Source organism: Colobus angolensis, unplaced genomic scaffold (assembly GCF_000951035.1).
Source record: "Colobus angolensis palliatus isolate OR3802 unplaced genomic scaffold, Cang.pa_1.0 Scaffold132, whole genome shotgun sequence".
Taxonomy (NCBI): domain Eukaryota; kingdom Metazoa; phylum Chordata; class Mammalia; order Primates; family Cercopithecidae; genus Colobus; species Colobus angolensis.
The window spans coordinates 494716-505685 of record NW_012114400.1 but is presented as its reverse complement, the minus strand read 5'-3'; the positions used below and the strand labels follow the sequence as shown (position 1 = coordinate 505685).

General features: G+C 39.9%; 1 protein-coding gene across 1 annotated transcript in view; it reads left to right on the top strand.

Annotated features, from left to right (window-relative positions):
• COLGALT2 (collagen beta(1-O)galactosyltransferase 2) overlaps positions 1 to 10970 on the top strand; it is a 101098-nt gene that overhangs the window by 61877 nt on the left and 28251 nt on the right. Inside the window, exons 4-6 of the mRNA XM_011934167.1 lie at positions 2105 to 2222; positions 3869 to 4003; positions 7887 to 8091. Of these exons, the coding sequence (XP_011789557.1) occupies positions 2105 to 2222; positions 3869 to 4003; positions 7887 to 8091 (458 nt within the window). The remainder of the gene's footprint in view (positions 1 to 2104; positions 2223 to 3868; positions 4004 to 7886; positions 8092 to 10970) is intronic.

The following is a 10970-nucleotide window of genomic DNA, read 5'->3' as shown; positions in this document are numbered from 1 at the left end:
GGCTAATTTTTTGTATTTTGAGTAGAGAGGGGGTTTCACCATGTTAGCCAGGATGGTCTCAATCTCCTGACCCTGTGATCTGCCTCCTTGACCTCCCAAAGTGCTGGGGTTACAGGCGTGAGCCACCGTGCCTGGCCACCATAGCAATTTCTTAATTGCTTCTATCTCCAAGTCATCCTACATACCATACAGTCAAATCAATCTACCTCAAATACAAATGAAATGGTTTCATTTCTTTATTAAAAGTACTTTACTTACTCTTTAGGACCTGAACAAAGTTCAAACACCTAAGACTTATATTTTTAAAATCCATGAATTTAACACCAAAAGAAAATGTGGTTTATCCAGAACGTTCCTTTTATTTCCAAACCCCACACTGTTGCTTGTGCAGGTCCTGGAAGACCTTTCCTTCTTTATAACTAACTCTTACCTTAAATCATGCCTACTATAGAAACCTATTCTTAATCATTCAGTTATAAGTATCACCTTTGTCTCAACAATTGTATTGCTTATATTCTATGTCATCCTTTCTGGCACAATGATATATGTAACCAACATTGTTAATTAACTATGCAATTAGTGTATTTTTTTCTAAATAAATTGTAAGTTCTTTGGCAGGGGCTACAGTATATAAACACTTTATATTCCCCCTATCCCCTCAGAGCCATATTCTTCGCAGGCACTAAATTAATACTGGTTGGATGAACAAATAAGAACAAGAATAAATGTGTTTAAAACTTACTATTATAAATGTTCCCAAAGCTACTACAATTTTACCTTCAGGAACTGTAGAAATAGAATGAAGGAGTTGCCTGAATTTCTTCCCCAGATAAGTCACTTATTGAAAGTCAAATTTGTATTATAGTAATAATAAATGCCATTCCAGAACAAGTTTCTGTTCTTCTAGTCTCTCCATATGTAAGAATTCTTATAAATATTTATATTATAAATAAATATATACAATATAATATAATATATACCTATTTATTTCTCAAATTCAAGCCCATGAACTGTATGTCAAGCAAAATTTAACAGTGAAGTCTGAACACCATAAACGATTGTAAACACTCCTTTAGAGTGCCTTATAATGGAGTTTGGCCTAATAAAAATGGCACAGAAATATTTTGTGTCCCTTCTTTGCATCTTGGTACTGTTCCCTGCAGCCAGGTTTTGACTAAATCTATTATATGCCAAGGTCAGTGTGAAAAAATATTACAGCGGGCATTTTGGGGGGGACTATATTTAGAAAAATGAGAATTCCACTGATTTTCATTGAAACAATAATTGGGGAAGACATTCCAGAGAATTCCTGTGCTGTATATAGTTTTATTAACCTTGTTTGTATAGTTATAGTCTCATTGTTTTTGCAGTTTTTTGTTCACTAAAACAAAGGTACTGCCAGTGCAGCTATGAGATCTTGAAGTGGTGGCCAGTTTTGGGTTACTACAACAGTATCAATGTCCGTGCCAGTTGGGTGCCTTCAGAAGGGTTTTGGAGTGTGCTCCAACCCACTTGCCTATGTGGCCATGGAGGAGTCTTGGCCTGGCTGTTTTGTGAATCTTGATAGAGATTCCGTGACCTCACTTTATCTAAGACAGATCAATGTGTTAGACTGTGTGGAATCATTTGTGGAGACTCCAACAAGTAAATTAAACCTTTGTTTTTCCTGGGAAACTCATGTTTTACACTGCATACTCTCCAAATTTATTTGATGTTGGGATGTATAAAAATTGTCTAGGAACATGAGCTTTTTGCTTGGATTCAAATCTTGATTGTGCCCCATTGTGTAACATTGGATGAATGACTTAACTGTTCTACCCCGATATCCTCACCTGTGAAATGCGGAGAACAGTAGTACTCACCTCAAAGGGCTCTCATGAGAATCCATTGAAATATTTCATGTAAAGATTGTTGTTTACAGTGAGCAGTGAGTTACTTGACTTCTCATTGCTCCAGTTTCCTCAACTGTAATATGGGGATGATTATAATAATAGTATCTACTTTCTGGGGTTGATAGAAGATTGAATGAATACATATAAACATTTAGGACAGAGCCTGGTACATGTAGGTACTCAATAATGATGAGCTATCATTATTATTTTAGGTCTTACCCTGATGAAATTGGACCAAAGCACTGGCCAAGCTCCCGGTTTGCCCATGTGATGAAACTACGACAGGCAGCCCTTCGAACTGCGAGGGAAAAATGGTCAGACTACATTCTGGTAAAAACAGATGTTTGATTTCTTGACAGCTGTCATCTTGAATGTATCCAAATCAGTCATCCAGAAACTAGAACCATGGATGCAATCAAAACAACCTTTGGCTTAGACAGTGCCTCCCCCACTTTTTAAGAAAGGCACTGGCCGGGTGCGGTGGCTCAAGCCTGTAATCCCAGCACTTTGGGAGGCCGAGACGGGCGGATCACGAGAGGTTCAAGGCCAGCCTGGCCAACATGGTGAAACCCTGTCTCTATAAAAAATAGCCGGGCGTGGTGGCGGGCGCCTGTAGTCCCAGCTACTCGGGAGGCTGAGGTAGGAGAATGGCGTGAACCCGGGAGGCGGAGCTTGCAGTGAGCTGAGATCCGGCCACTGCACTCCAGCCCGGGGACAGAGCGAGACTCCGTCTCAAAAAAAAAAAAAAAAGAAAGGCACAAGGAAATTTTTGGTAGTTTAATATTAGGCTACCTGGACTTCATCTTCAGGACCACATGCATTTTCGGTGGGTAGGTGAAGAAGAACCTGAATTATTTAGTCTCTGTCATGCAACAGGCATAAGAACTCTGCATATTTCTAGTTCATGGGAAATGCTGTAGGTAAAACAATATAAGTTGTTCTTATAACTTTTTGGAAGACTTTGGGGATATGAAAAGTAATTATCCAAAAAAATAATTGAGCTGAACAGCTCTGAAACGGTTCCCTTTTGCTCCTGAATGATCTGGGGAGTAGCATGTTACTTGGCTTCCTGGTTGCTCCCAGTGATGCTGTCTTTGAGAACTTATGTCCATCCCCAGTCCCTCCATCACAGTGTAAATCTGCCCAATAATGTGTCATGTACACTTGTGACACAAATCCTTTCATGGAAGTTTTCAAATTGTACTGAAAATATTTAACATTGTGTAGCTGTTTAAATGCCATTGAAGTGTACAAATGCTAAATCACAAAATTTTAGGTAAACAGATGGACTATCATAAAAACGAAGACTTCTGATTTTTTTATTGTGATAAAACCTACAAAATGTAAAATCTGTCAGTTTATCCCTTTTTCAGTGTACAGTTCAGTATGATTATTTCTTTTATATGTTAGAATCTGTTGTTATACTGTCTCTGTAAATAAATCACTGTTAACATGGGCTTCTAAGAATAGGAAATAGTTTCACTGGTTAGCATGGGTTGATATAATGTACTTAAACAAAAATTCTACTTACAACATTAAAATACATTGATAGATCTGTTTTGAGCTACTCTGGCATTACTATAGAAAAGCTAAGTAGGTATGCCCATCTGTACCTAGACTGGGCAGTCAATAAGTGTTTTTGAATGAACCTTTAATGGCTTGGGAACCATTAGTATCTTGTGCCTAAAACACTAGCCAAAGTGTAGGGTGGGTCCTGGTTGAGGCTGTGCCCAGTGTGGCAGCACCGATTTATTGCTTAGTGCCTTATGCAGAGCCCAACATAGGAAAGTTAGACTAAATGTATTTTGACTGAATGAAAGTCACCTAGCTGCAATGGGTTTCAATAAGGAGGACAGAGATAACTAGTTCCATATGTCATGAGCAAGTTCCTGGGATCCTTCAGAAGGGTTAGGTTATTCTCAAACTCATTACTGAAAAGTACCTTTTCACCTAACATTATCCTTTTCTTTTCCTAGTTCATAGATGTTGACAATTTCCTGACTAATCCACAGACCCTCAATCTACTGATTGCAGAAAACAAAACTATTGTGGCCCCCATGCTGGAGTCTCGGGGCCTGTATTCTAATTTCTGGTGCGGAATCACCCCTAAGGCAAGTCTTTTGCTTAAATGAATTAAGGCTACTAGTTTTAACAAGGCAACACCGGGTCAATGTAGTCCCATTCACCTTTCTCCTGTTTACTCCCTTGAAACATGCATGTCATTGTGTTCCCAGAGCAAGCATTTTTCAGGAAGGGCAGTAAATCTAGGTCCAGTGCTACAACCCAGTTGAGCTCTTCTGTATTAATTAATTATTGAAGAAAATAGTCTAAAGAGCTTAGCCTTAGAAACTTCAAATTAGCAAATAAAGCATGCTGGAATTTGTACTTTCCCCCCACCCAATTCAAGAATTACTATTTTTAATTAATTTTTTTGGTCATTACAAAACTAACATAAGAACACTATAGAAAAACTTAGAAATTTTAAAAAGTTTAAAAGAAAACCAACAAAACATGTTAAATTCCCATCACTGTAACAACATCATAGATAGAAACTTGCACATTTTTAATAACTGTATTATCATCAAGTGGCTATATTCCAGTTTACTTAACCTTTATCTTGGTTTGAAAAACATTTAAATTATTCACAACTTTTAACTATCATGACCATCATGATTAATATAATTTTTCAGCATTTAAGATTATATCCTTAGGATAGCTTTTCAGAATTGGAATTACCAAGTCAAAGACTATAAATATTTCAATGACCTTTGATGTATGTTGCCAAATTTATTTCCAAAGAGTTCTAATAATGAAAACTACCATATTAGGTTATTTCTATGAAATTCAAGTTAAAAAAGGTTTGAATTTTTATTATTTCTTTTTTACATAGTAAAATCTTCAAAGTCTAGAGGTCTGTTTTAGCGAATGCTCATGGCTGGTTGTATTTTTTATTCTTTAATTAAAGAATTAGAGAGAGAAATTCAACTGATTAATGTAATATGTGTCAATGTAGGATAAAAATGTGCTAAGCAAAATAAGGTATATTGGCTAGGAGCGGTGGCTCACGCCTGTAATCTCAACACTTTGAGAAGCTAAGGAGGGACAATTACTTGAGCCCAGGAGTTCGAGACCAACATGGGCAACATGGTGAAACCTCATCTCTACAACAAATGAAAAAATTAACCAGGTGTGGTGTTGTGCACACCTATAGTTCTAGCTATTCGGGAGGCTGAGCAGGGAGGATTGCTTGAGCCCAAGAAGTTGAGGCTGCAGTGAGCTATGATCACACCACTGCATTCCAGCCTAAGTGACTGAGACCTTGTCTCAAAAAAACAAAGAGTATGTTCAATGTATTCTCATGGCCAAAGGGCTAAAGTTTGAGTCTCCCCTTTATATTTGGTTTTGTTTTGGATGAGAAATAGGCCAGTAGTGTGCTGATAAATGTTTAATAACTGGCTTTTTCTGGGAAAAACCCTAGTTGATAGCATTTGCCAATTTTTGTGGTTTAAATGCTCCCACCATGCAAACACCTTAAATGTTGTTAAGCTAAGGGAAAGGTTAAGTAAACTGCAGTATAGCCACTTGATGATATAGCTGTTAAAAATATGCAAAACTGCCACCTGAGGTGTCATTAGAGTGTTGGGGATTAACGCGATTTTTGTTTTTATGGATTCCAAGCTATCAACATGTCAACTGGTTTGCAAAATTTCTGAAAATTTAACAATGTGTGGTCTGGTACACCACTGGATGAAACATTCCTCTTTTGTTGTAATTATTTCTTCTAGTTGTAAGATATTTTGAATGTGTGTTATTTTCTGTGTCTCTTTTGGGAAGATAATATGTTCATATTTCTAAAGGCCATTCACTTCCTCACTTCCTTGGGAGAAAGCATTATATTGGTTTAAATTCATACACTTTCAGTGTTTCACATGGCAGAGTCACTTGAGGGTTGTTTTTAATGAGTCGTGCTTTGACACCAGCAACAAGGGTGGGTTATCCTAGTGGCCACAGCCTACAAATTTGTATTATCTCCTTATTTGCTTTCAGGCTTAAAAGCAAATAGGGGAAATGTGCTCACTTATTTTGTACAGTAAAATTAAATTCTGAGCAACTTAGGGACAATTATTATTTTCCTCCGTTTATTTTTGGCTTTCTACCATCCCAGTTAGTTTCTACTAGAGCAGGATTAGAAAAGGCCAGTGACTTCATAAGCTCAAGTCAGGGCCTGGTTCCCAGAGCCTTTAAACTCATTCAAAATAAAATGACCTTGATGTTGTCTGGCCAGTGAACAGGAATTATTACCAACAAGATTCAATTTATGTGGAAAAAGAAACACATTCATCATCTCTGCCTCTTTGCAGGAGGCACATTTATTCTCTCTCACTTTCCCTGCTTCCTTCCTTCTCACCCCCACCCCAAGGATATTCTGTGATTCATCATCATCATGGATTTTCCAAGCTTCTCATTCTGGGAATATTGTTCCTAAGTAATCTAGAACTTTATATTTGACACAAGTATTTAGGCAGCCTGTTTAAAAACCCAAGTTCCCTTTATCCCTTGGAAGACTGCTCATAAGCTGAAGTATTAGGAGAAACCATAGAGGATGTTAAATGATCCTTAAGTTAAAGGCTAATAAAAAAACTATAGTAATAATAATACTTCATATAATGAATTGCAGTTTCCAAAATAGGTTCATAGACCTTATCACATGTGATTCATTCTGCAGTTCTTTGAGATTGACAGAGCAGCTATTATGCCGTTTTTCAGGAGGAAAAGCTCAGGCTCAAAGAGGGTAGCCATGGGCTAAGATCAAACAGCTAGAAGGTGATTAAGATGACTCTGAGACCCACATCTTCTAAGTCCTCATTTGTGATCCTCCTCCCTTATCATGGGGTCAGCATTAGGGTTAGCTAAGCTAGGACACTCTTCTAGAACCTGAAGGGAATGTCAGAGAAGTAGATGAGGCTGTAGCGCCTTGTGTGTGGATGCTGAATGACAACAGGAAGTGTGACCATAAAGTGATGCAACTGATTAATGAGCACATAAGAACTTCTGCATCCAGAGCATCGTGCCCTTCAGAGTGCTGGCCTTTCAAAACTTCACACTCATCCCAGTGAACTGCCATCACCTAGAACGTTTTCCAAAATGCCTGGCAAAGCTTCCACAAGTATGTTTCATAAGCATGTTTTGTTGAGATATATCTTCATCTTTTCTGGAAATGACTTGAGCTTTGGAATAAGGAAACTAGTTGTCCCATGTGCTTGTGCAGAAGGAAGTTTCAGAAGTTGAATCCCCAAAAACTGTGGAGTAGCTGCAGCCTCGCCAGTATATTGACTAAGTAACTGCATTGAAAGAAGACCCTCATTTGTATATCTAAGTAATGCATGTTTAATTACAAGTATTAACCATAGTGTAATGTCATTTTAATAGGAGCCAATATTTGTTGATACATTCTTGGTGCTGGGCAGTACACTCAACACTATTCAGGTTCTACCTTACTTAAATTTTACAGCTAACCCCATGGAGTAGATAGTGCCATCATCCCTGTTTTGGAAATGAGGAAATGAGTGCAGCAAGGTTGAGTCACTTGCCCCATACCCACAGACAATAAGTAGCTGAGGTGGGATTTGAACTCAGGGAATCTGACACTGGAACCTGTGCTCTTAACTGCTCTGTCACTTCTTAATATTCATGCTTCATATTTCATCATAAGTCAACATAAAATACACTTTTATGAAATTATTAAATCAAGAGATATGTTGAAATCAAAGTTATTTCTTATATCAAGACCCTTTTAGTATTATTTTATATGTAGATAGCATTTCCTGTGCTCACCTGGAAATTCATAGGCCATGATAAGAGGAGTGAAGGTGGCTTTGTTTGGGAGCTTGTATTTAGCTGGTGACGACTTGAAAGGAATCAGTCTAGCAAATGACTGAAAAGGATGAAGACTTCAGGTCAGAAAACACAACCCACCTATTTGCTCTTTTACAGGGCTTCTATAAGAGGACCCCAGACTACGTTCAGATTAGAGAATGGAAGAGGTCAGGCTGCTTCCCCGTCCCCATGGTCCACTCCACCTTCCTAATTGACCTCAGGAAGGAGGCCTCGGACAAGCTGACTTTCTACCCCCCACACCAGGACTACACCTGGACCTTTGATGACATCATTGTCTTTGCCTTCTCCAGCAGGCAAGCAGGTACCATTTGTCTTTGGTTGTAGTACCACCATGGAGACATAGCAAAATGACCAGCTCCTTTGTTTTGTGCATCTTATTTTTAAAAATACCCTCATATTTCGGGTAGTGAGAGGCAATAAATTGTCTGCAATAACCATACCAGCACCCTCTATGTTGCTGTCCCTGGGAGCACCAATTACCAAGAGCCAGGGCTGGCCTCTACCCAGGAGCCCACTCTGTTTTGGGTTGGAGGGACTGGTGGTGATGTTGGGAGTTATGGGAAGGTGATTGGTTCTCTATGGTGCTACTGCATTGCAATTGTTTATCATAGACATCCATTTATTAATTAGGAAACTGTCACAGAGGCCTAAAACAACACTGGCAAAGATCCCAGACTTTAAAAATGGAAGTTTATTTCTTCTTGAAAAAGTCTGAGTTGCTATAGTGACTTTGTTCCACAAAGTGTTCAGAGTCCCAGGCTTCTCACTCTCCACGAGGTACTGCCCTTAATTGTGGAGTCCCAGGTGTCTCACCACCACGGATGCGTTTCAGCCAGCAAGGCAGAAACAGCAGGGAGAACTCTCCCTGTCCCTTGAAGGGTGCAATCCAGAAGTTGAATGCAGCACTTCCATGCAAATCCTGTTAGCCAGAGCTTAGTCACAGGACAATACCTCACTGTAAGGGAGGCTCAGAATGTCATCTTTATTCTCTGCATGCATGCACTGCAATTTTCACACTCCAGAAGAAGGAAAGAACAGATAAAGAGGCACCAAACAGTCTCGGCCTCAGTCCCTGTGGAAGGAGAGGCAAAGCGAGACCGAAGTCTTTTATGAACCACTGGGAAAGCATTTCTAGTGGGGCCTGTAGATTTTTGAGAAAGACAAGTCAACAGGAAGGAAAGTTATTTTTCTCATTTGACCGTACACTTGCTTCAGGAGGACACAATTCAAAAGAGCAGTTCAACAGCAAGACCATGGCATCTAACAGAGCAAAGTTTTATTAGGATAATTCAGACTTTCCTGACAGAAGTTGGGTCCCATTATTAATGTGCCAGAAATGTGTCACTTAACTACTAGCAAAAATAGGTTATAAACCAAGAAGATGGTGAATAAACTCAGTGTGGCCATATAACTGAGGGTGGAAAACATGGTGCAAAGATCTTCAGGCAGCTGAGGAAGTGGCTGGCAGATGAGAATGTTAATACAAATTCAAGCTACAGTTCACACATCAGATTCTCCTTAAAGCCATAGGTGTCCCATTTATCAGTTGTAGATTTGCTGAGAATGAGAATATTTGGTAGGATGGATCAGGCTGATTTCCCCCTTGGCTGCTAGAGCAATTTAGACCCTTTGGCCAGGTGCAGGCATTCTGTAGCCCTTGTGTCTAGGCAAAAGCAATCTTCATAGGATTGGAAGTTTTTTGCAAAGATTCCTATGTCAATGTTAATGGAACCTGCTTTTTTCATTTGGTCTGTGATTTTATCTGACTTCCCCAGGATGGGAAACAAAGTCAGAGCCTTCTGAGCCCTTGAGTGCCGATCTCTTTCCTTCAGAGGCTGAAGCTAAGATGTTCCAAGAAAGTGAGATATTAACAATTACACGAATGGCACTGCCTAACAGAGTCCTCCTTTATAGTCACTGCACAAAGCGTTATTATGACCCCATGCACTAAATTACGATGATACATTGTATGAAACCAATACCTGGATATCGGGGTGGGAAAAGTGATTCAGGTTACGCAGGAATTTTTCAGCTCTGCCCTGTGCTTCGCCTGTTCACCAGGACTTTGTGTGCTGTTGGTCAGATTTTGCAAAGGCTTTTTTAGAACACTGAAAGCAGGTAGACACCCAAAGTTGTTTGGTGACTCATTTGGGAAGAGGAGAAATAGAAAAGGAAAGAGAGAGATGAACTCCCAAGTGTTTCCTTCTGTTCCTGGCACTGTGTTAGTTGGGAGTTAAGATTTTTATGTGTGAAAACACAACTCATAGTCACGAAGCAGTGAAAGCTAAGGGCCAGGTTGGCGGTGCAGACCATGAACAGGGCAGGAGTCAAGGCAGGAAAGATTCACTGTCATTTTGGGGAAATGAAAGGTATTTCTTGACAACTGTGGATTTTAAGGTAATACTGTACTTATCTCTAAGTATTTTCCAGAGAAACGTGAATGAGCCTGGGAGTCATGTGCAGCCCGGGGCATGTCTCTAGGTTCTTCCTCCTTAGTTTTAAAGCAAAGCACTTTCCCTCTTTCTTCATGAAATATGATTGGTATTCTTTTGTTCTCACTCTTCTGAAGCTCCCTAGCTGTGTATCATCTATGTCCCAGGCAGGACCATCCAACCACAAACCTCAGTCCTAAATCTTTCACCCCAGACTCTAGCCATTGCGCCGTGTGGGTGATGAGTGAGGGGCAATCCAAGTGTGCTGCTGAGCGGGGCTTGGCCACCCATCTAGCCCAAGAAGAGAGCACATATGGTCACAGGCGAGTCTCTGTGACTGTAATGAGTCCAGGGTCAAGAGTTCCCCTCCCATTGTGGCCCGTGATGTGGGTTCTGTATTATGGCCACAGGAACCATCCCGGCGCCAGTCAGTCATCTTCCAAATGTCTGATGTGAGAAAAGAGGCAAGTGATATGGGCAATAGGCAGACAGATCCTGGACACCACTGGTAGTGGGCACATTTGTCCCCATGTGGAGGGATGGCAATCCCCTAGTGACTAATGGTCTTGGAACTGAGTTTCCAATTACTGGGTGGATAGAAAGCACTTGGCATTGGCTCTTTAGGGACAAAGATTTGGCACTAATGACTTACTATGTGACCTTGGACAAGTGACAGCCTGAGTCTGATTTTTCATCACCAAAGATAGGGATAATTTTATCAATCTGCAATGTTAAGTTACTATGTGAG